Genomic DNA, 26,328 nt, shown 5'->3' on the forward strand with positions numbered 1-26,328 from the left:
CTGACCCCACTTCCCATTAGTGCTGTCCATGTTGCTCCTGGATCCCTGCCCTGGGTACTTTCCAGACTAGCTGCTCAGCAGCAGCAAAATGCCTCCCTTCAGGCAAGTCACATTAAAATGTAAACAGCAGGGGGAGCAGTCTTGCAGAAACTAACAACCCACAAAAACAGCAATTTCCTTGTGCTGGATATAAGACATCCTACCTCTATATAGCAGCGATTAAATTCAAAACAAGGCATTGGAAATGTGAATGGCACCCTGCTGTCCACACAGGAACTGCCGTGTCACAGTGCAGGAAATGTGGAAGCACACTTCTGAGATCTGCTGTGACCTCGTTGCAGGGTGTAATCTGGAAAGCGTCCTGGCTTGGCCTAGAATGATACAGTTTTGCAAACTCAGATTCACTTGCATGAGATTTGTTTTGCTTAAGACTGGTCCCCAGAAACCTGATCCTGCCAACAGTTTGTGCCCAATTGCTTAATTCTATTGCCACCAGTAATTGCATTTAAACCATTCATTCCAGTAAATCTGGAAAGGTGTGTGAGTTTGGATGTGCAGTGTTAAAATTTGTGTTTTTCTCAATAGTGAATGTTTTGCCATGAAGTTTTACTGTGAGGTTTTTGCTTTTAGCTTGCAACTTCTCTGGAATGCAGGGTGCAAGTACACATATCGGATTTTCCCCGAAGTCCCTGCGAGTTATCGGGGAGCAGTCCACACATGCAATTAGGGTTTTCCACTGCACCTGAGTGTAGCCTGATTTATCTCCAGAGTAAAAAACGCCACTATTTTCAGTGATTTTTTGAGACAGCTTTAAGTTCGCAGTAAAGCTTCCTGGTAAACCCGTGGTAAAATCTGTGCATAAAACCTCCAGGTTTGACTAAGGGCATCTATATAGTTCAATACCAGAGAAAACTTTTCATGATTCTATCTATGAATTAAGAACTTAGATGTGATTTGTAAAATTAAGTTGTGTACTTACCAAAGACATTAAAAATGAAGATATACGAATCCAAAATTTCACAAAGTAATCCATACTTCAATAATCTTCAGTTTTAACTAGCACAAGAATAACCTGGGGAAATATAATGAAACCTAAAATCAAATATTTTATACTAAAACAGAGTATATATTTTTTTATCCTAATCAGACTGCACTGTGAATATTCATCATAGTCATAGGGTAGAAAAATGAATTTTAAAACAAATACTTTTTTCTTTTCCAAACAGGGTACAGTGGGATTTGAAAGTCAGATCAACAAATGTCTTGAATTATCAGAATACCTATACAATAAAATTAAAAATAGAGAAGAGTTTGTGATGGTCTTTGAAGGAGAGGTAAGTCATTGACTACAAACCTCTTTCAATTCAATTGGGCATTTGGGAACTAGAAACAAAATGCACTATCCTGTCTAAAGTCAAACACTTTAAAGTCCCATTGATTTCAGTGGCAGAGATTTAAATATGTGCTTAACTCTTCGGTTGAAATAAATGGGATGTAAACGTGCTGGACTTCATGCCCCAAGGTTTTATTTTATGTTTATTTTTACAATCTTCATCAAATAAAATCTTGAAACATCTTCTTTGGTTCTAGATGAGCAAATACTCACTTGCTTTAAAAGGGGGGGAGGGGCGGGGGGAGACCAGACTGTGGTCTTAAACTATAGAGTTTTGGCTAAAATCTTGCTGTATGTGCATGTGGATTTTGACTGGACATGGGCCAGAATCCCAACCTCCATTAAACCAGTTCCATGAGCTATAGGTTTATTTTTCCTCAAGCAACACCATGACATGCCACAGGCCAAAAGGTGTTTGAATTGAAACTAGAAAGAGTTTCAGAATCAAATTGCAATTTGTGATGAGAGTTAGCTGTTGTTAAAAAGCTGAGAATTCCCTTTGCATGGACCAAAGCAGCTTTTGGATCCTGTGCATAACCTTGTTTTCTCCCCTCTTCTCTTGTTTTCTTTCATCTTAAAAGATATAGTAATGTGCCACAAGTTCAATATATTGGAATGATATTATCAGTAAATGTCTGGTTTTCCTAAGAATGTAAAGCCCCTAAATTGGCTGGCAGCTCTAAGGATTGTGCACTGAATGTGCTACAGTTTCTTATTCAAAAATTGGTTCCCCATCCATCCTGCTTTTTGCATTCAAATGTGCAAAATGTTTTGTGGCACTGGAGTGTTGAAAGGAGTGACTCCGCTAAGCAGACAGAAATGCACTGCATGTCTAGTTATGTATTGTCTCTTTAAGAGGCACGCCATAAGGCCTCAAGATGAGACAAACCATGTGAGAGACTGAAAGAAACAGTTTCACTTTTGCAGTAGAGGTTTCTGTGAGTGGTTGGGCATGCATAATTTTCTTATGGGCCTAAACAGTCCTAGACCCAAGTTGACCAGTAACCAGAGAGTGTTTCCAGTTAATTGTCAGCAGTATGTACTTGATTCTAGGGTGTGCTGCTGTTATGTGTTCAATATATATATATATTTATTTATCAATCATATTTTTATACCACCTGATTTGTACATCTCTAGGTGGTGTACAAAATTTAAAACTATATTTAAAAATCAGCACAGATTAATATACAAAACAATGAAAACAGCAGCATAAAAACAGAAATAACAACAACAAATTATTAAAATTAATTCTAATTAAAAGCCTGTGAGGACAGGTGAGTCTTGAGGGTCTTCCTGGGGGGAAAACAGAGAAAGAGATGCAATATGTATTTTACATGCCTTCTAAATTACTGTAAAAGAGATCTGGAAGATATGAAGAGATAATCCAAGATGGTAGCTGCACACAGAATTCAAAGCACAGTTTTGTTGACATCGCCATTTATTAACAAGCAAAATGCCCTTTAGGATGATGGGTGAGAGGGCGGGTGATGACTGAGACAAGCATCTTTTGCACCACGATACATCTCATCCAAACATCCCCACAACTCACTTGTATGCTCTGTTCTCGCCCTCCCCCCACCCACTTCAGTGTTTATTCATGGGAGAAGCAGGGGTGGTGGTGGGAAGTGTTTCTAAATGTTTGATATGTGGTTGGACAAAAGAACACCTGATGTTTCATACCAGCATTTATTTACGTAAAAAATTATGTATTGTTTGTGTTGTTATAGCCTGAACATACAAATGTATGTTTCTGGTACATTCCACCAAGTCTCAGAGGGGTGCCAGACTCTGAGGATAGGAGAGAAAAACTACATAAGGTATGAAACTTACTTTATATCTTTAATAAGGACCAGCTCCTTTGCTCCTACGTAAATGAGTTCCGTTGACATATAATGGCACTTCTATACACGTGCATAGTGCCATCAAAATATTGCTATCTGTGATTTTGATTTAGCTCTCTAGGTCCATTCTGTTTACAGTGGCTCATATCAATGTTAGTACTAATTTTAGTTGTTGTTGTTGTTATTTCTTGAGTTTGTACTGTGCTATGGTTCATAGCTACAGCTTTGCAAAACTCAGAAGTGTGTGGAAAGGTCTCTTTCACAAAAGAAAAAAATGGTTCTCAGCCAGATGACAGATGTGTATGGGAACAGGTGGGTATCAGGGAGAAAAAAGAAGTCTTACTTAAAAGTCAAAATTGGAATTATTCAGTCTGCTTAATAAGGCCTAAAAATTGTGCTGGATTAACTGGATTGTGGACTAGGCTGTGGTTATCTGAAACTAAAACCACACTTAACGAATGTTATATGCAAGGTCAGCCCTACCATTAGTAGGGTTGCCAATGCCTAGACCTGTTCCTGGAGACTGTGTTTTCCAATATTGTTCACTGTATCGAGCCATTAACATTCCCAGGATTACTTTCAATGGTCACTTGCTGATTTCTGGAGACTCCAGGACAATTCTGGAGGCATTGGTGGCTCAAATGCCACCCTCCTCCTCTTCTTCCTCCTCTTCTTTTAAAAGTATGGGGTAGAGAACATTTTGCCACCCTGCTGGTACCCCAATAATCTGCTGCCTGAGGTGACTACCTCGCTTCACCTCATGGAAGGTCTGCCCCTGCCTGGAGGGTTGGCAGCCCTAATCATTTAGGTGAGGTGGCCTGACTCTCAAGCAAGGCAGCTGATTCTGTGATCCCATTAAAGGGCAGTCATTATTTTGTCTGTTTTACAGCATGAGGTGCAGAATCTAGATTTTCTGCCCCAGGCACTGAAATTTCTTGAGCTCTCACTCTCTATAGATCAGAAAAAGAGTATTTTTATTTCTGTCAGGAGATGAAAAGAGTGGTAGAGACAGTCTGCCAGATTGTATGTATTTAAACATATGATTATGCTTCGAAACACTGCAAAAAGGAGGACAATAAATAAGCAAATATATTATGGAAATTATTAAGCTGTCATCATTTGTTTTAATATCCAATAGATAGTACTGGCAGTGTTTGCAAGTCTGTTAGAAATTTCTTGCATTCTCTTTCTCTGCTTTCAGTTCTTCAGAGTCTGCTGTCTCTCTGATGTAGTTTGCTCTTTTATAGAAATTAGCGGCTATTCAGTGAAGAAACATGTTTTAAAATGCATTTCCTCCTTTGTTTTAATCAAAAGGTGGCCCCCAAAGTGAAGGCCCTGATGATGGAATCGGGTACCACAATGGTTGGGTATCAGCCTCAGGCAGATAAAGTCAACTTCTTCCGAATGGTTGTTTCAAATCCAGCTGCTACCAAGTCCGACATTGACTTCCTCATTGAGGAAATCGAAAGATTGGGTCAAGATCTGTAACCCACTTGAGCAACCTCTTTTATTTCTCTAAAGCACTATTTTCCAGTACTGGTTTGTTTTTGTTTTTAACCAGTTCTGTAGAACACATTTTAAGGTAATCCCTTTCTAAATGTTCATACTTCTGAGACACTCTCTTTAAAAACAATAACAGAACCCCTGTAGGTTACTGAAACATATGTGTATTAATAGGTTATTATATTGAAGGGGAAAATATATCATCTTGAAATGGATTTTTTGACCCTTATTTAAGCCTGGTAATTCTGATTAGCAGAATGCTAATTGTATTAAGATAGGTGATTAAGAATTCTGCACAATATATATGTACAGTGTGTATGTATATAAATAAATAAATAAATAAATAAATAAATATGATAAACCCAAGAGTAAGCCACAATATGTTTTTCAGCATTGGGGGTTCTTAGTCAAGGACTGCTCTTGCAGAGCCCCCATTCACTTCAGGGGGGAGGGGTTTGCCATTCCCATTCTAGACACATTACCTGGGAGTTTATCCCATATCAATGGGATATACTTACAGGTAACACAGAGTGCAATCCACATCCCACTGGTCAGTGGCAAAACCTCTGTTAATTTTAATTGGCATGATCAAGCCAAAGTTAAGCACTTTCAAGCCCCATTGAAGTCAATGGAATTTAGGAGCACTTTGCTTTGACTAGATTGTCCCCATGTTTTGGTAAAAAGTAAAGCATATGACAACATGCTAACATGTGGTATCCTAGATGAAATTAGGACACATTTTTAAAGACGTAGATTCTTAGGAACTAAGGCAAATGTTTAATCCTATTTAAACTTTATTGTTGATGATTCTCTGATGTACAAATGAATACGGTAACAAATTTTAACGAGAACCACCCAGTAGTTGTATGTATATCCCCTTTAGTTGTCATATCAGGGGATAATAGTAGCTGAGTTGTTGTAACAAGTTATATTATTGTTGTATTTTTTAGAATTTGATTTGTGTAGATTGTGTACATTACTGTTAAATGGGGAGGGAATTAAATGTAATAGTTTTACAGCAAGATAACTGTTCAGTTCTAGGTATATGAACTGTTTGCTTCTTTTTATGCAGAGGATTTGCCATGCTAAAGAGTTGTCTTGTATTTTCTTCCATTTGTAATGTATCCTATTTATATAATTACTGAAGTTCTAAATAATGTTTATTGGTATTTTAGTGTATTTGTGAGCCAAAGAGAAGATTAAAAATTAGTTGACACATTTATATAATAGTGCCCTTAAAACAATAACTTAACAGATAATTTTACTGTCTTTAAGGAATCCTAACACTGTGTATAGATTTTAGCTTAATGAAATTATTTCATTTTACTAGAAATGCCATCTTTCCTAATTGTAATGTAGTCTGGCTGTATGTTCAGTGTTCTGGATGCTTTTTAGTAAGTCATGGATGCTTAACCAAGGCCCATGCATTCTCATGGTAGTTCGGGGCCAATCTCTGTAATTAGTTTAGATAAATTCTGTGGCAAGATACCCAAAGATACGTAAGTTCTGTGAAAGTGCTACCAGATCTTATGAATGTCAGAGAGTTAATACAGCTTGTAGTTTGGAGTTTTAAGAAAGCAGAAAGAACAGCTCTTTGCAGAATGTTTCAGATATGGCTACCTTGCCACGATAATTTCTAATTAAATAGATACCAGATTCAGCTCAGATTTTAATAGCTAGGTAGTCAGTCTTAAATGTCCTTGGTAAATCACACTAGCAGGCAGGCAAACTAGCTGAATTGTTAGTTGTCTGTCGACAGAATTTCCTCAGTCAAGCGGCTTCTGCTGACTGAAAGCCTTCCCAAATATGCTGCTATAGCTCTTAGCTTCAATTAATGTCTCATGTTTCAGATGCATACAAAACTTTCAAGACTGCAGCCCTGTACAAAGTTACACACGTACTGGTCCCATTTAAGTGAATGGAAATTGCAAAATCTCATTATAATTAACATGAGTTGTGTGCAGGTAATTTCATGCAGGAGTTAGGGTTATGGAGTTATGAGCCTAGAATGGATGTTAGCAAAACAGTGTTTTGTTGGAAAACATTAGCAATATTTTGATGAATGTTTATCAAGACTTGTATGACTTTTATTCCCCCTGCCCCAGGAATTTTCCTACTGTTAAACGAATGTCATTGGAAAATCCACCTTTTTTCACTCTGTCTTTTAATACTGTTGCCATCCCTACTGTTTGCTTTGTGCTCTCTCATATGCTTGGCTACCTCTTGAGTGTCCAGTATTTCTGGATTGTAATGTGCAGACTGTCTTAAATGTGTTAAATATCCACATGGTACTTTGATACCATATGGATGGAGCAATTGAGAAGCCAATCGGAAAAGTCTATCATCTGCTATCTCGTATCAGTCTCCAAATACAGAAATGTTTAACTCTGAAAAAATAAGCCACATTCATTTAAAAAAATATATATATTCTCTGCTTTTTTGATTGGGAAATTTCTTTCTTCAGCACTTGCTGCCCTCCTGCCTCTTCCAGACTTCATACTATACACACAGACACACACACACTCCTGTGCATAACTAGTGGGGAATTGTGGGAGGGTTCTGTTGTGCAATCACCGAGATAAGAGCCTCGGTGGAATTTTGAAGCACCTGTTTAATCCTGAGCAATGTATTTTACACAATTTTATATTAGTCAAAGAATTGCTACTAAGGACTGCAACAAGCCTTTCCTCCATATGCAGGAAATATTGTTATGAACAATGATTTTCCCCTTTTTATTTCAATAAGATTACAACAGTGCATTTAACATAATCAAGGATAGCAATTTTAACTGGAAAAGAACAGAAAGATCCCTGAAGTATAACTTTAACATAATAAAATACAACCTACCTAGGAAAAAAGGGAAGAAAGAACAAAAGCCTACCTTCTTCTAAGGAGAGAGAGAGATCCCAAAGCATAAACAATTCATTAAAATTCAACCAAATAGCTGAAAATTCCTTTTCTTTACCTTCCCATTGAGAAAAAGCCCATTCAAATGCTGACAAGGAACCCATGTCAGTTATCCAAAGTTACAGTTCAGGAGCAAATTTGTCTTTCCAGTGCTGTATTATAATCCTTTTGGCAACGCCCCCCCCCCCCCGCCGCACAATGAGTCCACAGTTGTTGACAGGGACGGAGCCACCTTTGAGTGAATGGGTTCAAAGGATCTGGGCTACCGCTCCTCAGGGACCACACCTCACGGCCCAGACATGCCCCCAGCATCTGATGTCAGACACAGGGGGCATGGTTAAGCTCCCAAACGGGGCCATGAGGCCCTGTTTGGAAACTAAACCATGCCCCCCACATTTGATGTCAGATGCAGGGACATGGCTAACTACTCCTGAGTCTGATGAAAGATGCTGATGCAGGGGGCGGGGCTAGGGTGGCCGTGGTGGTGGGCTGAGTCTGGGCCGCCTCTGGCCTCCCTCTGCCCCTGATTCTTGATGTAATGCTAGATTCTATATGCTGGGGCTGTACCCCAACAAAACATGAACGTCCTTGACAGGCAATGACTGCTGCAATGTCATGTTAACAACCTTATGGATTTGAAGCCAAAATGGCACAATAGCCAAACAGGACCAAACCATATATGTAAGTGCACCCTCATACAGATTATGCTTCCAACATCTAGAAGTCTGGGACTATTCGCAGGTAGAACCTGCATACCACATGTTGCATACCACTTGAAAACATGACAAGGTATTTGGCCACACACAGAATCCACTAGTTTCCTTTCTTCTCACAAATATGCACACACAGTACACAGTTAAGCCCCCCCCAACAAGCCTTATTTCTCCCTTTCTCACAATATAAACATTTCTGGGATATAGCCTTGGGCTGCAATTCTATGCACACAGCAGTTACTTGGGAGTAAGCCCCAATAAGTATATTAAGGCTTTACTTGGAAGAAACTGTATAGAATTGGTTGCAGTGCTATGCAACATTTACTTGAGAGAATCCTTTATCAGATTTGAAAATTAAAACATATACATCACAAAGCTGTCCAAAGAATTTATGCAAAGGTAAAGCACAAAATAACCAACAAACAAGGACTGCCATAAGGACAATAGAATGGTGGAGCTACTTGCCTATTTTGGACTGACTTGGTTTCCAAGTTGTGCCTGTTAGGTTGTCCATGAAGAAAAGGTAATAATCTCAGAATTCTTAAAAGAAAGGAAGGAAGGAAGGAAGGAAGGAAACCTATTACTGCATTAAAGACACAAACATTTGAAACAGGATAAGTATGAAATTGTCCAGTTTACTAACTGGACAATTTCAGACTTATCCTGTTACTCAGTTAATGCTTTGTTTTATTTGGAAGCTATAACCCCCTCCCTCTTCGGGTTGCCATATTCTGGCTTTCCAAATCCAGGTGCCTAATTTGCATATTATGTAAATTGGCTGGAAAATAATTTCTGCGCAGAATAGTGACTGCACGTTTTGCTCCATACCTCCGCTTCTACAAGGGCTAGAGCTTAGCTTTTTTATTTATTTGTTGTTTTTTTTAAGAAAGAAATCTGGGAGAATCTGGGTGGGCTAAGCAAGGTGGGTGAGATGCTTAAAATCTAGGTGAAACCCGGAATTTTAAGGGACATGGCAACTCTACTCCCTCTCCTTCACCCTCAAGAGAGGTGAGAAACTAAGAGAAAGATAAGGTTGCTAGCAAGAGACTTCACATAAAGTCCCAGAACAAGAGGGAAGGCAGGAACAGCTGCTTGCTTGTTTCCTTGTTAGTGAAAGAACTACCCAGAGGAAGTGCCAGGCCACCATTATCCCCCATTTGCCCCCTCATTGTCTAGATATCTGAATGTTGCCAAGGATTGCTAGTGGCATTTTTAAAAAGAAAAGATCTCCAAGCAAATGTGGAGAAATCCAATGTCTCCTGAAGGCTTCGTTGTGGTGCTGAGTGAGGAGAAAAGGGCTGGCTTCTTTCTGGAGAAGGGGAGGGTGGAAAAAGTTAGTCAGGGCTCCTACCCTCTGAACTCCATTTGTTTGCAGACTGAGTTCTGGTGGTGGTGGTGGTGAGCACCAGCAGGGCCTGAAGGAGCCGCTGCTGTCAAGGAACCATCGCCACTGCCACCAGTAAGGTACCTTCTCACCTGCCCGCCTGCCGCCTGCCCTTTCAACCCTTTTAGAGTTAGGAATCCCCTTTGCTTGTAAACAGGAATCCTTACCAAATTCCCCTTTACAAGCATAGCCACCCGAACCGGGTTGAACTAGGCCAAACCAGTTCAACCCAATTTGACTGAACGAACCCAACTGCCAGCCAGTTCTAATGAACTGGTCCACAGACCAGTTCAAATTTGAACCGAACCACTCAGAATGGTTCTGGGAATAGCCCCAATCCAGCAGTAGAAATGCAAGAGCAACTTTCAAGCAAGAGAGGCACGGAGAGAGAAAGACAGAGAGAAAGAGATGATATATTTGGTGAGAGAATGTTGGGCTGGCGAGAATGTGCAGCTGGCAAGGAGGAGGGCAACACCCCCTCTGCCCCAAATGAGGAGCCTCCATTACTGAATACTGAGCTGAAAACAGAGCTTTCGTTCCTCAGTGCAAAACCAGGAGCAAGTTGTTGCAGGGTTCCTTTCACTCTTTCCTAGCTTAAAATGTCTGGCCAGCTCTTTTCCCTTACTCAAGGAGATTCAGTAATGATGCTGTTTGGGATCTGTAATAAGTGATTTAGCCTTTGGGCTGCCTCCCTAAAATATTACAACTTACAAGTCTTTCCCCTCCAGATTATCATCATCCTCATGTAATAATTACATCTTTACTGCTGGTCCTTTCCTACTGAAGAACTCAAAAGGTTTTAATGAATGTATGAGACAGGCCAGAGTTCCTTGATTTCTGTGAATGCCATCCTTGAAGTATTGTATGGCTCCAAGGGTGTTCAGCAGCTTATCTCTCTGCGTTCTGAGATCTTGCCCTGTACATAGGCAATGCACATTTATTATGTAGTAACCAGCATTCACAGTTTCTGAGGCTTCTCTTGAGACAGTTATGAAGAGTTTTCTTGGGGTGCGATTTAACTAGCCATAGCTGCTCTTTCTCATTCTCCCTAACCTTATTCAGACATTATTAGAATAGGCTGTATTTGTGAACAAACTCTCAAGGCACACTGGGGGGTGCCCAGCCACCTGATCACGGAAACGCCCCCCCATCATGGTCACACAGCATATTCAGAGGAATGCTACTCTAACCATGAGAAAGTGAATGATATGCCAGGGCAGGACTGCCAGTTCCAGCATACTTTGAGAGGCTGTATGCCAGTATAGCCTCTGTTTTAATAACATCTAACTAGGACTCCTGTATTTATTCTGATCTTGAAAGCTGGTTGTAGAGAGCCCAATATAGGAAACCAGCCAGAGAAGTCATCTCTCCTTCCTTTCCAGCAGGCTATATATCCCACAGCATACCACATAAAAATCTTTATGGAGTTTTCCTGTTTTTGGACTCCCAACACATTGTCTGTGACAGTGTGGTGAATCTATGGAAGAGGTGACTCCGAAAATTAGAATTCCTGGAGACTACTACTTCTTCAGGAGTTAACAAAGGGCCTTCTTACATGTGTATATCGACAGTGGTGACAGAAGAAGGCACTTAAAGACTGGGCATCATGGCCCCCAATCTGTAGCAAGCTAGTTTGTGCGCTCTTGAATAATATACAAGATTTTGTTTTCATCATAATTTGGGACAAGCCATTCTTCGGATGCTTCCCAGTATGTGGAATTCTACATGTGGCAGTAGAGACATTCTACTCATTCACTGCAAGCTGTGGGCTACCACACACAAGCTTTTTCCACGATCCCATCGAGTGCCGAGATGGTTGAGTGAGGAGAACCAGAGTGGTCAGCTTATGTTAAAGAAATTGTTATGTAAAGGAGATGGGTGAATTCAAAGTGATTGATCAATGAAAATATGTTGTGCCAATTAGAATATTGTTGATTTTGTACTCGTTTGCTCAGAAGCAATTTTTCAAAAGGGCAAAACGTTAGACAAACAAATGGAGTTTAAGCAGCTGTAGCAAAAGTCCACATTTCTGCATTAAGAGCCCTTTTTTAAGGAAAAGAAGCCTGCTGTCCACCCTTCATGGCAGGAAGTCCAAACCAGGGGTTTAGGAATAGCCCAGAATGATAAAAACCTTTTCTATGGGACAACATGTTTTTTTGAATGATGACAAATGTGATGAGATTTTAAAAATAGAATCTCTGTTTTGTGGCTAAATGAACTATTGAAATTATAAAGATGATATGCAATGCAGTTTTAATTTTTCAATAAAAGAGAATCATTAAAACAGTTTTCTTTGCTCCCCACCTTCTTGATTTCTGTTCATTGCCTCCAGAATGTGAAATATTAATCTTGCGTCATGCTGCGTGTGCTTAAACGTTAAGGCTGCACTCTCAGGTACGTTTACAAGGAAGGAAGCCCCATTGAAATCAGTAAGATTTATTGCTGTCTAAAGGGTTTTTTTAGAACCAACCACTTAAGGAACCTACATAGATGTTTTCAATTGTCTTTGATTAAAAAAAGGAGATCGCATTAAACACAGATGAATCTAAAGATGTGCATTTTAAACTTTTTTCCCATTCTTTCCAGGAAATTAAAATAATTTGGTAGAAAGAAGAAACTAAAACCTACCTCCAAAGGGAGATAGATATATATATATCCCTTTGGAGGTAGGTTTTAGTTTCTTCTTTCTACCAAATACTATATAAATATAGTATTTTACTTCTTGGAACACTTCTAATGATTGCCACTTGTTTTTGGTGGTTGTTTAAGTTGACTGTGCAGTAATGACTTTTTAATACTAGTTGAAATACTGAACAAAAGGACTTGTAAGTTCATCATACAGTCTTTGTATGAGTTGTTGAGTGTTCTTTTTATAGCCTGTAGCTCCATGGAAGAATACGCTATCTTTAGACATATGTCTACAATGCCAAAAAATAGCAATGCTAAATAGCAATGCTAAAATTATAAAATTAAAACAAAAACCTTTTGCAGGACAAAAAATGTTCTAATTATGGTTCAACTCAGCAAATTTATTTTGAAACTCTGTAGTGTAGGAGAAGTGGGTTAGAGGAAGATGCATGCCAACTTTGAGGTAGAAAGGACAAGAAATGGCTTGCTTACAGGAGTTTAGAGTTTGACAAGTGGCTCCAGTACTTTGACAGATTTTTATCATCCCCCCCCACCCCAAACTTTGCTAGGATGGACTTTATTTGGTAATTTCTTCATGTGTACTGTGCCTTTTGAGAAACTGTCCCCCCCCCCGCTAGTTCAAGGGGAATGACTAGTAAATACTTTGCCCCAATAGTAGTGTGGCAACAAACACTTAGAGGATCATTTTGAAAACAGGTGGGACAAATGCACAATTAAGCAAGCAAACTGTTAAGAGAAAAGAGTTTATCAGAGCATGTACATAACTTAAAAATAAACCAATGGACCAATCTTCTTTTGATGTTATCACTGTGATGTTATCATTTGATGTTTGATGTTATCACTGTGATAACACATTTGATGTTATCACTGTGATAATAGAGCCGCTCGCTGCTCTTCCACGGCGCGGCTAGCTCGTCCCAGTCCCCTCTGCAAGGAGCACGCGGGGCTGGGAGCTGGCCCTGATTGGCCCCGTCAACTTCCGGGGGTGGGGCCGGAAGTCAATAGGCTGCTGGCGCGCCTGCGCCAGTTCAGGTTGCCGTCCACATCTGGGCGGACCAGTTTCGCAACTCAGCCATGCGTTTCTGGTGTGACAATATGGCAACAGTGCAGGTCGCCAACCGGCAGACCTCCAAGTCTCTGAGGGTCATGAGGCTAGTCCGGGCATTGGTGCTGTCGTGTCTGCGGAATAACATACTGTTCACAGCGCAGCACGTGCCGGGAGCTCAGAATGATATCGCAGATGCTCTGTCTCGTTTTCAGATGCAGCGCTTTTGGCAACTGGCTCCTGACGCACGCCCAAGGCCCGAGAAGATGCCTGCTGGGCTATGGAGCCTTGGAGTGTAGAGGTACTTAGGGCGATCGAAGCCTCTATAGCACCTAGGACGCGGGTGGCTTATGGCAGGAGGGTAGATGCTTTCCAACTCTTCAGATTGCGGGCGGGGATCGGTCAGGCTTGGCCAGACCCGCCCGAGCAGAGCACCTAATGCAGTACCCAGTTCACCTCCGCGCAGGCGGGCTCGCAGTGGGCACCATGGCCGGGCACTTGGCAGCGCTGGCCTTCCATGCGAAGGCCAGGGGTCTTCCTGACCATTCAGGCGATTTCAGAGTATGGCACATGCTGGAGGGCTGGGCCAGGGAGTTGCCAGCCCAGCCGGACCAGCACCGTCCCATTACACCAGACGTGTTACAGCGCGCCGTGCGGGTCCTAGGTGAGGTGTGCGCATCCCCCCACGAGGCGACGCTCTTCCGGGCCGCGTCCTTGGTGGTCTTCTATGGGGCCTTTAGGTCGGGGAGCTGTTCCCCATGGGGGCCTGAGGCGCTACAGGGGGCGTTGTGCAGCTGCGCGACCTAGCCGTGGACGCAGCCTCAGTGACGCTGAGGTTGCGCTTTTCAAAGACCGACCAGCGGGGCCGGGGGCACCTGGTTTCACTACACAGGGCTGACGATCCCCTCATGTGCCCGGTGCGGGCCTTGGCGGCCTACAGGGCAGCCAGGGGTGAGGTGGAGGGGTGCCTGTTTGTGCATGCCAATGGCCGCCATCTGACCCAATACCAATTCTGGGCGGTTATGAAGAAGGCCTTGAATGTAGCTGGGGTGGCCACGCAACACCTGTCTGGGCACTCCTTCCGAATAGGGGTGGCCTCAGCGGCCGCCGGCCTCAGCTACTCGGGCGCGGCCATCCGAGGCCTGGGCCGCTGGCGGTCTGCAGTTTACCGCAGGTATGTGCACTGAGAGCACGGGGCTCTCCCACCCCCCACCCCCCACCCCCCACCCCCCCTTCCCCCCCTTCCAGTCCGGCGGCCTTCCCCCCGCTATCCGCCCGTCTCACGTGCCTTTTCTCTCTTGCGCAGGGGTGAAGTCTCCAGTGAAGCAGACCAGGGTCCTGGTCCTGGGCCATTCGTTTATATTCTGGGCCCTCAAGTGGGCACAGGGCACGGAGCCGGGAACTCAACTGGGCCTGGGGCGCTGGGCCGACACGGAGTGGCTGGGGCCGAGGGGTATGCAAAGAGCACAGCTGCTGCCGATGCTTCGGGAGTACCTGGTCGAGAATCCGGTGCCGGATGTCTTGCTCTTGCATTTCGGGGGGAATGACCTGACTAGCCAGTCGGGGATTTCACTGGCACGGCAGATCGCGCAAGATCTCAGTGTGGTGCTGTCTTGGTGCCCCGGGTTGGTCATTCTTTGGTCCGACATCACGCAGTGCAGGGTTTGGCAGGGGGCACTCAGGCAGAACAAGGTGGATAGGGCTAGGCGGGGGGTTAACGCGTCGGTTGCACACTTCTTGGCCTCCAATGGAGGCGGTGCGTTCCGCATGATGACATCTTGTTCTCACAGCCTGGACTCTATCGAGGCGATGGGGTTCACCTGTCAGCCGTGGGCATGCAGTTTTTCATAGACGACCTGAGGCTGGGATTGGCAGTAGTGATTTTGGGTCTGTGGGGTGCGGGACGTTAAGTGGGGCTAACGTCCGCTATGGCAGGTACAGTGCGGCTAAAAAAAAAGCTAACTAAATGGGTGTGGCACCTAAGGTAACGTAAATCTATGAGGGCCGGCCGATCCCTTGAGGCTTGACAGATCAGGGATGTGGCCCATGCCTTGCTACAGGCGACATCCTCACCGTATGGCTGTGCAGCGTCGGGGGGATGACGTGCTGTTAGTTAAATGCCTGACCTTAGGCTGGCTAAGAAGGGCACCTCCACTATTTGGTGGAGGACTCACCTGGAGTCAGGGTGCTATCGCCACGGTCTTTAGGAGGTGGCGGCCACAGTGTGGCTGGCCCATTAGCCACCACACTGCATGGGGAGCTAGCCAATCCCAGCCCATATGGTTGTAATCAAATCAAAATAAATATTGACCGTTTCACCATCACATGCCTCTGCGTCTCCTTGGGGTCTTGGGACAACACTGTGGGATGCATACTTCCTGAATGTCCTTCCTGATTTCCAGTTGAGATGCTGCCCGTCAGAGTAGGCCATACTTGGGTGGAGCAACTGATGATTAGACTCTGATTGGCAGCATCTAATGTATATGATTGGTCCTTGCTATCACTGTGGCAAATGCCAGTCTTCATCAAAATAAGTTGTAAATGACTTGGCATAAAAATTATCAAAATTTTCCATGGTTCTCATGACAGCAAAATACAAAAACTTTCCTGGTTGTAGTCCATAGTGATAGCATTAATTATGCACAGCTTGAAGGAGCCCTCACAGACATATTCCTGGACTCAGAAAGGGCTTATGCAAGAAGGAGAGAGAAGTGGAAATTGCTTTCCCCTCCCCCTCCACCTGCCCCGTGCTGCAAAGCAAGCCTCATCTGCTGTTAATTTAGTCACCCCTTGTGAGGATGGTGCTCTGTCAGCCGGTGACTTGACTAAAAGTCCTTTATAACCAATCAGTTTATGATGGTGATCTAGTATGAGAGGAACTAATAACTTATCAGAGACCAAGGGAACTGAAAATATGCTGAATGTATATAAATGGACAAACTTCAGTGCACCTAACACTACATCACATGGAATGCTGGGTGATCTCATAAGCCTACTAGAAAGTAGGCTAAAAACAGAAGTCCTTCATTCATGTGCTTATGACCAAGGCTGATCAGTGGTCAGATCCACAGGCTACAGCCATGATCCTGAAGTGTTATGCAGGCAAGCCTCATTATCCACGGATTCGCTATCTGGAATTTTGTGTATGCAGTTGGTTAATTGATACCCATACTCAGAATACATGGCGGGTGGGTGGGTGGCCAAAAAGGGTTAAATTTGTATAATTGCGGGTAGGGGTGGCAGCTGGAAAGGATCCCAGAAGTCATTTCTATATAGTCACCATTTTGTTAAAGGGAGCCATTTTGTGGCTCATTCAGTTAAAAAAAAAATTCTATGAAAAATTGTGGAATAATGGAACAATTTGGATTTCTGGGGAGAATTGTTGGACTGCTGGAGGCCTGAAGAGCATGGTAAGGCGCTTTACTTGGTATTTCCTGCACCATTATGGCCCATTTTTACCAGTTTCCCAGCCTCCAGGAACCTAAACCCCACCCCCATTGACATAATGCCTCCGTATCCATGGTTTTGTTATCCGCAGTAGTAGCAGAGAACGGAACCCCTGCGAATACCAAGGTCCACCTGTATTTTTTTGTTCCTGAGCTGAGTTTTATCTACGGTTTTTTGTAATTTGTTTTGTATATTTCTGCAAAAACTAAAAACTAAAAGTATATTTAAAAAGAAAGTCACGTTACTCTTGGCCTTAACGCTACTGTCTGAGATATTAGGATAATATTACTGAACCACCACTTTTACAGAGCTGTTGAGCTAATGAAGCACGTCAAGCATATGAAAGATGATATACAAATTCAAAGCTCATGCTGACAGTAGCCTTTCATTATGTTGTACAATTACTGAAGAGCTGTCACATAGAAGAGTACTTGTTCTCTGTTGCTTCAGAGAGCAAGACTAGAACCAGTGGGTTGAAATTACAAGGAAGCAGAATTTGGCTAGACATTAGGAAGAACTGCTTAACTGTAAGATCTGTGGGACAGTGGAACAGTCTGCCACATGTAGTGGTAGGCACTACTTCACTTGAAGTTTTCAAACAGAGGCTGGGAAGCCATCTCAGGGGCGTAACTATAATAGGGCAAGAGAGACAGTTGTCTGGGGGCCCACTGCCTTAGGGTGCCCCCCGAGGCGTCACATGACTGACTCTCCAGCCACGCACCAGCCCGGGCTTCCTTCAGTTGTATTCATCCTCCGACATTGATGTGAGTGTTAAGACCTGGAGCTACCAGAACAACATGTCTTTCTCTAGTACCATTAAATGACTTGCATCGTCCACAATTTACAAAACCTTTAAAAAAATAACTTAGGATGATGTTCTATTGTGGCACATAATATGTGTGTGTGTGTGTGTGTGTTTCTGTGTGTGTGTTTATAACTATGCTTTTTGTTACCACTATTCAGCCTCATTTAAGATTTCTTTACTTCATGATTTCTTTACTTCAGTGGGGGTGGGGGGCATTTTAAAAATCTTTAAAAATCTTGTCTCTTGGACCACTACAACCTTGCTACGCCCCTGAGCCATCTGTCAGGGATGTCATATGTTTCCTGTGTTGGGGATAATTACTTATATATAGCAGAGTATTTCAGGAGCGAACTCACTCCCATAACAGCAGAAGTTAACAGGGTCTCAGGGGCAACAGCTTATAAATGAAAAGCATGGAGATTCACATAAGGTTAATCTAATCTACTTTATTTAGAAGTGCATGATGACAGGAAAAGACCTATATCTAATTTCTGGCTACATGTTGGTCAGAGAGAGACCTATAGAAACATGGTGCTCAGAGAGCTAGAAGCATTCTGAGAAGGAGGAAGAAGTCACCCCCAGGAAGTTCCTGAGTACAGTCTACCACAGAGGGGTCATAGAGGCAGAGATAAACAGGAAAGAGAAGGAGACCCTAACTATCTATCTCTACTCCCAATGCCCCTAGTGGTCATTAGGGTTACTGGTGCAAAAGGTCAGTGCCATCTGGAGCTGGATCACCAACTCCTGCACTGAGTAGGGGGTTGGAGCAGGAGACCTCCAAGGTCCCTTCCAACTCTAACATTCTGTTATTCTACTAAAGAGCTGGCAGTAGCACTGTCATGGGATAAGCCCCTATTTTTACTGAACTTTTCTTAAATCAGCAAACTTCTTGTTTTGTTTTAAAGACTCCAGTCAACAGTGGAAAGATCTCCAGGTACTTCCTGTAGGGGAAGAATGGCAGTTCAGTCCTCAAATAGCAAAGCAAAACCAGTTTGGTGAGAAAGTAGCAAAGCAAGAGGTCTTGAGACAGTTCTTTAGTATTGAAGGACTCCAAGGATTTGTTTAAAGAAAAGGTTACAAATCAATGTGAAAAAGCCTGCAGCTTAGTTTCAGCTGTAGCTGAAGAGAGAGACCAAAACAAACAGCCATCTCTGGAGAGACAAAATGGAGACTAACACTGGGAGAACAAAGAGGGGAGGAGTCCAGCACTTTTATCCATGACCCTAACCGCCCCCTGCTGCAGTGGTCACTATGAGACACTGCAGCTGAGAGCTGATGTTGCCAGGGTTCTAGCACTTCCAAGTGCAAATTTTGAAATCAGATAATTCTCTGGACATCCTGTATGGATTTACCCATTGTCATTGTAAGCTTGGTGCCATAATAGGATCATATTGGCGTTTCTCTAGGAGAGAGATATCTGTTTTCCCTGAGAAGCAGAAGGTTCCTACAAAGGCCACTCACATGCCCAGTTGTTCAAATTATGGGAGAAAAGGTCAGGCTGGGCAAGAAGCCAGGGAGTCTGGTGTCATGCCCCACCCCTTCCAGAGCCTTCTAAAAACAGTAGATAGGGGACCATCAGGAAAGGTGGGCATCATCCCATGGGCAAAGAGCTGTGTTTGTGGCAGCTGCCTACGTCTATAGTGAGCCGATGGAACTGAGCCCTTCCAGTGAATCTAACCTGAACCAATGGATGTGCAGTAGCATTGGGTGTTCCTTAAGCTGAAAATGTTCCAACTTTTCAACATCCAACTTAGAGCCTCCATGACCAGTAGTTTATTTTTAATTCTCTGCATGAATTCTAGCATTATTTTAACGCCCCAAAGCTATAAAATGGTTTTAATTTAGTACCTCAGTGGAAAAGCAATTTATAACTCTAATAATGGATGCATAAACAGCAGCTGAAGAGGGACTTCCTTATGGCTGCTTACAATCAGTTATGACTTTGAGAAGTCTTCAAGACTTCAGAACTGATAGTAGACACAATAAAGGTGTGATGCTTCCGAGACAGCGTCCTTACTAATGCTGCTGCAAGTGAGCAAGGTTCCAGCAAGTATTGAACCTTGAGATTATTCACTTTAATTTCTGTGCTCTGGCTTCTAGGCCAAGAAACAAGCCAAAACGAGTGTTTGTGTAACTACTCAGAACACATGAATTCCAGTCACTGCAGAAACCTTCTCCAGCTGCCAGTTTAGCGATGTTTTTTGCAGGGTGAAAAATCACTGGTGTGAAATGTTCTTCATCTATTTTTCACAACTAGATCTTGTTTGCATAACTTCTACCTTTTTAAAACTAAGGTTCTAGTCCTATGTAAGCTTCCCTTTGAAAATAGATATTTAAATATATGAGGCTTACTTCTGAGTAAATGTGGTGGGTTTGGTTTGTTTTTTGTTTAAATGCCATCAAATATATCTGTCTGAGCACTGTACTTTTGAGCTAGCTCCTTTATCCAAATGCTTTTAGAACTACTTTTAAATTGCCGTGTGTCTTCAGCAATCAGTTTGCTCTTGGCCTTTTGACAGGTATGGTGCAAAACAATTATCCTGTGGTGTATATGCTCCTGTCACCTGAAGAAGCCCAGTCTATGTTTCTGCAAGATTTGACCAGTGTTCACAGCCAGCCTTGTAGTTTTACATTTGTCAGTTTCGTGACTGTACTCCATTACAGGGAGAATATATGTTTGCTTCAGACATTTTCCTCTGGATTTCTCTCTCATGATCCATCTGGGACTGAAACCAAAAGCCCTTCATCAAATTGCCCTCATTTGAATACATCATCTGCAGTGTAGGATGAGTCAATGGACAAATAATTGGAGCAATTTTCCTTCTCCTAAAGTCTGATGGAACATTGTGAATATAATGCCAATAATTACCATTAATGAAATATTGTCAGGCTCTGTGGCTTGTTGCAATGGGTTTCTGGGGTAAGGACAAGACAAGACAGCATTCAAGCAATTTAATAACAACACTTAGCATTTCTAAGAGTGCTTTTGAGCTTTCAAAGGACTTCACATATATTATCTTCCTTTCAACCATCAGCAGCAATAGGGAGAGGGCCTTTTCAGTACTGGGTGGGGGGGTGCTCTGTAAATGGAAAACCCACTCCTGAGAGGCACACCTGCCACCTCCTCTGTTTTGGTTTAGGCATCAGGTTGACTTATTTTCCTGTCTGTGGTTGTAATCAACAGTGATGTTGATTTTATCATTTTGGAATTTATGTTTAGACTCTTGTTTGCTGCTATCTGGTGTTTTATTAGTATTTTGCTGTCTGCCCCTGCTGTTATTTTATTTGCAGTTGGTTTTTTACTGACATTTCATTGGGAGCTACTATAGACATTGAGCCACCTAATGGCGCAGCGGGGAAATGACTTGACTAACAAGCCAGAGATTGCCAGTTCGAATCCCCGCTGGTATGTTTCCAAGACTATGAGAAACACCTAAAGGTTAAGGTGCTGAAAAGCATCATCTCATACTGCGTGGGAGATGGCAATGGTAAACCCCTCCTGTATTCTACCAGAGACAACCACAGGGCTCTCTGGGCACCAGGAGTCGACACTGACTCGACGGCACACGTCACCTTTTACTATAGACATTGAGTTTCAGCTGAAAAGCAGTACCACAGAACTTGTAGTTGTGTTTGCTATTCAGCAAGGTCTGATAGCTGACATGAAATGGTTGTTAGCATTTGATAGTATTAATAGCTGACATGCAATGATATATCACGGGGGGGGGCAAGGTACAGTGACACCTGAGGCAAGGTGCCAAAGGCTGCCTAGCTCCACACCTCTGCTGGGGGCCAGCCCTTTTCCAAAACTGAACATCACAAGTTTTGAAAATGGCACAGGGGTGGGGAGGAGGGAAGGTTGCCAGCAGCCTCCTCTTCTCTCCTTGTGCTTCTTGCAAAGCTTAGAAGGATCAGATTGGGCCCAAAGAACCACCCTGCATGTCACAGTGGCTTGCTAACTTCCTTCAAGGAACACTTTCCACACTGACTTATCGGAGAAAGAATTCCTGCATCTCTGCCAGAGAAACGAAGTGCATTGCAAAGGATGCTGGAGCACGTTTTAGGATGCAGATGTGGTTCACTCAGGGCCCTGCTCCTTCAGAATGGAAGCTGCCTTTCCCCATGGAGATTATCAGCTGATGAAGTTGGCTTCCAGAGTTGTATTGTGAGGGTGACTGATGACAAGCTGACTAGGTAGGTAAAGGCTTCTTATAAAAGGTGACTGTCCTCTTCCCCACAGCATTAAAACTTGGGCGTTTATTTCTATGAGCAGTTCAGCCTTGAAAGAAGAATTTAGCTACCTTTACTAGGTGCTGTGAAAACACTGTTCTCCTGTTTCTTCCTACTCTACTTACAGTGGTTTACAATTACAGACTACAGAACCTGTTAACATAAAACACACACGACAGCAGCAGTCTCCTTTTCAAGGCTTTAGCCATATACAGTATTTCATCACGCAATAAGGGAGGTCCGAGAGCACCATTCACCTGTTAAAACGGCAACAAAAACCAGGGGTCAGAATATATGACCAACAACCATTCGTCTTCTAAAAGCATGTCATATGCACTGTTTAAACACAGGTGATTTCAGAAATGGGAAGGGTGGGCCTTTTCAGATAAAGAATTTGCTGTGGACTTCTTAATGGGTTCTTTGCACTAGTTTGAATGCAGCACCAACTGCAGCAGGCTGTTTCCCATCGGCATGTAATTTATGAGGGATGTGTATCTGCTATTGCTATTGAAGCCTATTCCCAGAGTAGGCTTCACAGTAGTTTGAAACTTATGCTGGGAAGAGCAAAAGTCACCTGAGAAGGTAGCCAGCTTTTTCCTTAAAAAACCACACCCCAACAACCTTTCCTTTCTCCAAGCAAACAGGAGGAGGGGGAGATTTTGAGGAGCTGGTATCTCTTTATGGGAAAAGTCTGTGTGTGTGTTAGTGTGCATGTTTTGCTAGGGCTGGTTTTTGTCCAGGTTTGTCTTGGGGGCTTCATTTTCAGTTTCCCTCTTGCCTGGAGAGAGACAGGGAGAGGTACCAGCTAGGGCTGAGGCGAGTCACACCTAGTGAGAGGGGGCCACATTTCTGTTGAGCCTGTTTGCCTCAGACCGAAACCCACTCTCTACATAAGAAGCAGTGGCCAGGGAACTTAGTGAACAGGGCCTAGTAAACAGAGACATAGGGGCTTTGCATGGAGTTCAGTAAGGAAATGTGCAGGGGGTCTTGAAAGGACCCCCCTTGATCACAAGGAACCCAGCAGGAAGAGAAGTACTACTCCCTCTTTTATATTATTGGGAAGTAAAGTTTGAACTGTTGAATAGCTGACAATTTCAGCTAAGATCTGACTTTCAAATAACCATCTCCAGTATTCTAAAGAGCCAACAAAAAGCAACCGGGGAGCGGGTGCTTCCCATGTAATGCACAAAGTGTTGCACGTACGGGCAGAAGTTGTGCACCTCAATGGGCAGAAGTTGTGGGTGTGTGCTTGGTGCAAGGAGCTCTTGGCTGTCACAGAATATGTTCATTCCCTCGAAGCCAAGGTGACTGACTTGGAGAAGCTCAGAGTCAGGTACGTCAACAAGACCATCAGGGACGTGGTAGAAAAATCCCACTCCCAGGCTGATGGCTTCTCTGCTGTCAGGGGAAGGCCTCAGGGAAAGAAGACATCATTCTGAGGAAGAGGGGAAAGCTCCCTTAGAAGGGACCACTTCTATGAACAATGAGCCCATAACCTCGTGCACTGAGAATACTCCTCCAGGGGCTGGGGCTGGGGTGGAGCCACCATTGGGCGAATGCGTTCAAAGAACCTGGGCCACTGCCCCTCAGACGAGAGGTGTGTGCTTTCGCTCCCAAATGGGGCCGCACAGCCCCGTTTGGGAGCAAAATCGGCCAGCACTGCATTCACAGCACAAATGCAGCACTGTCCAACTGAGCTCCTAAACGGGACCATGCAGCCCCATTTGGGAGTGAAACTATGCCCCTGCATCTGACGTCAGACGCGGGGTGTGTGGCTAAACGCTCCCTGAGTCTGACATCAGACGCAGGGAGCAGGGCTAGGGAGGCTGTGGTGGAGACAGCACCAAAAGGTAGCCAACCTAACACCAATTTTCAGAAAGGGATGTAGTGGGGACCCGGGAAACTACATGCCAGTTAGCTTAACATCTGTTCCAAGCAAACTGATGGAAAGCATTCTCAAGGATAAAACTGTTAAGCCCATCAAAGAACAGGCCCTGCTGAGGGAGAACCAGCATGGCTTCTGCAAAGGTAAATCTTGCTTCACCAACCTTTTGGAGTTCTTTAAAAGTGTCAACAAGTGTGTGGATAAAGATGATCCAGTTGACATAGTATACCTGGATTTCCAAAAAGCTTTCAACAAAGTTCCTCATAGACTTGAGAAAATTTAGCAGTCATAGGATAAGAGGGCAGGTTCATATGTCGATTGGTAACTGGTTGAAGGACAGGAAACAGAGGGTAGGAATAAATGGAGAGTTTTCACAATGGAGGGAAGTAAAAAGTGGGGTCCCCCAGGGATCTGTACTGGGGCCAGTGCTTTTCAAGCGCATAGCCAGATTAGCAGATGACACCAAACTATTTAGGCTAGTGAAATCCAAGAGACTGCAAGGAACTCCAAAAGGATCTCTTTAAACTGGGTGAGTAGGCAACAAAGTGGCAAATGCAATTCAATTTTAGTAAGTGTAAAGTGATGCATATTGGGGCAAAGAACTGGAACTTAACATATACGCTGATGGGCATAGGCGAAAATAGGGGGGGCAGCCAGGGCATGTGCCCTAGGCGCCACGGGGGAGTGCCAGTGCCATGCTGCCCCCCACCCCCTCCCCAATTCATGGATTTAAAAAATTTTTTTAATTGCCTGTAGCCCCTTCAGGGGGCTTCGTAAGGCCAAGGGGTGGGGGTGGGGGTGGGGGTCCTGCAAAGGTTCCCCCTCCCCCCGCCGGCCTCTTAGATCACTGCCGCAGCCTGTCTCAGGCTAATTTTCAGGCCTATTTGGGCCTACAAAGATCAGTGTGGTGGCCATTTTGGAGGTTACCACACATGCTCAGAAGGCTTCTGCAAGGCCTGGCAAGGCATAGGACCTCACGGGAACCATTTGAGCATGTGCAGTGGCCTTTTTTTTTTTTAATTAAAATTAATTTAAAATTAAAATTTAAAAAAAAACTGCTGAAAATAAAAATGGCTACCGCACATGCTCAAATGGCCTCTGCAAGACCCAAGTCTAGATTTTTCCCTGATCTAGGGAGTCAGAAGAATGCAATGTTGTTGGCAAGGGACCTGAGCATTTAAAAATCAGATATAAATGGCACAAAAGTAAGTGGACAAAACACCCCTTAAAAAGACAATGTTGGTTTAATACCTTGTAAGCTGGCAAAACTGAAGGGTTGTGGGGAGAGGCAAGAAATAAAATAGAAATATTCACTCGCATGCTGTTTAATTCTCTTTACAGAGCTCTGTCTTTATCTGCATATTGTCAACCAATCTGATTATAAGGTTTGTGGGATTTAAAACTTGGAAAGTGTCTGCCTTTAACTTGTATGGTGCTTTAAAAAAAACACCTGAATGTCACACTATTTTGCTGTTCTGTGGCTAGTTGCAACCTCCACCTTCTTCCTGATCAGGCTGCTGGATAATTTCAGATTGTTTGGGGCCCCTAGGATTTCCCATTGCAACCATCTCCCTTTAAGCCTTAAGGCAAAAGCTGTTTGGACAGAAAAAACCCATCCCTGAATTTCTTGGAGGCAGAAACCTGTAGGGAGGTGTGCTGAGGTGGCAGAGCATTTGCTAAAGAGAGCTTTCACTGCTTAGCTCTATGGAGGCATGCCCAGCACATGGATGTGTTGCGTCTCCTTGGGAAGGTGGCCGGCACATATGTGCCATGTGCGTGATTGTATGTGTGTATGTATGTGTGTGTTGCTTACAACCTGTTTCTCCTGAAAGTGTCTGAACTTGTATTTTTGAGCTGATATTATGGTAAAGTTATCTGAAAGATAGATGTCAGATGTTTGGACAGGGGCGCAATTTCAGTGCTTGCCCTAGGCGCTATTTTCCCTAGATACGCCTCTGCTGATGGGATCCGAGCTGTCAGTGACTGACCAGGAGAGGGATCTTGGGGTTGTGGTGGACAGCTCATTGAAAGTGTTGAAATGTGAAACTCAGCTGTGAAAAAGGTGGGTTCCATGCTTGGAATCATTAGGAAGGAAGTTGAAAATAAAAATGCTAATATTACAATGGCCTTATACAAATCTATGGTGCAGCCACATATGGAGTAATGCATACAGTTCTGGTCACCATATTTTAAGAAGGACATTATAGAACTGGGAAAGGTACAGAAGAGGGCAACCAAGATGATCAGGGGCCTAGAGCACCTTCCTTATGAGGCTAGGCTACAGCATCTGGGGCTTTTTAGTTTAGAAAAGGAGGTGACTATGGGGAGAAATGATAGATGTCTATAAAATTATGCATGTTATTGAGAAAGTTGATAGAGAAATTTTCTCTCTCTTTCACATAACACTAGAACCAGGGATCATCCCATGAAACTGATTGCCAAGAAATTTAGGACTGACAAAAGGAAGAACGTTTTCACACAACCATAATTAATCTATGGAATTCTCTGCCACAAGATGTGGTGACA

General features: G+C 43.3%; 1 protein-coding gene and 1 long non-coding RNA gene across 5 annotated transcripts in view; one reads left to right on the forward strand and one right to left on the reverse strand.

The window, feature by feature from the left end:
• Positions 1–12,028, forward strand: part of GAD1 (glutamate decarboxylase 1) — an 81,204-nt gene extending 69,176 nt beyond the window's left edge. For all 4 annotated transcript variants that reach the window (XM_053265492.1, XM_053265478.1, XM_053265486.1 and 1 more), the window contains 3 exons: positions 1,227–1,334; positions 3,121–3,210; positions 4,549–12,028. In XM_053265492.1, the coding sequence (XP_053121467.1) occupies positions 1,227–1,334; positions 3,121–3,210; positions 4,549–4,722 (372 nt within the window). In that variant the 3' untranslated portion in view covers positions 4,723–12,028. The remainder of the gene's footprint in view (positions 1–1,226; positions 1,335–3,120; positions 3,211–4,548) is intronic.
• Positions 12,029–20,625: 8,597 nt separating this feature from the next.
• LOC128340959 (uncharacterized) lies at positions 20,626–24,457 on the reverse strand. The gene is made up of 2 exons (XR_008314111.1): positions 23,966–24,457; positions 20,626–22,174 (listed from the first exon to the last, which is right to left on the reverse strand). It is a non-coding gene; the product is annotated as an uncharacterized LOC128340959 (long non-coding RNA).
• Between the last annotated feature and the right edge of the window lie 1,871 nt (positions 24,458–26,328).

The sequence above is a fragment of the Hemicordylus capensis genome, chromosome 1 (genome assembly GCF_027244095.1).
Source record: "Hemicordylus capensis ecotype Gifberg chromosome 1, rHemCap1.1.pri, whole genome shotgun sequence".
NCBI lineage: Eukaryota > Metazoa > Chordata > Lepidosauria > Squamata > Cordylidae > Hemicordylus > Hemicordylus capensis.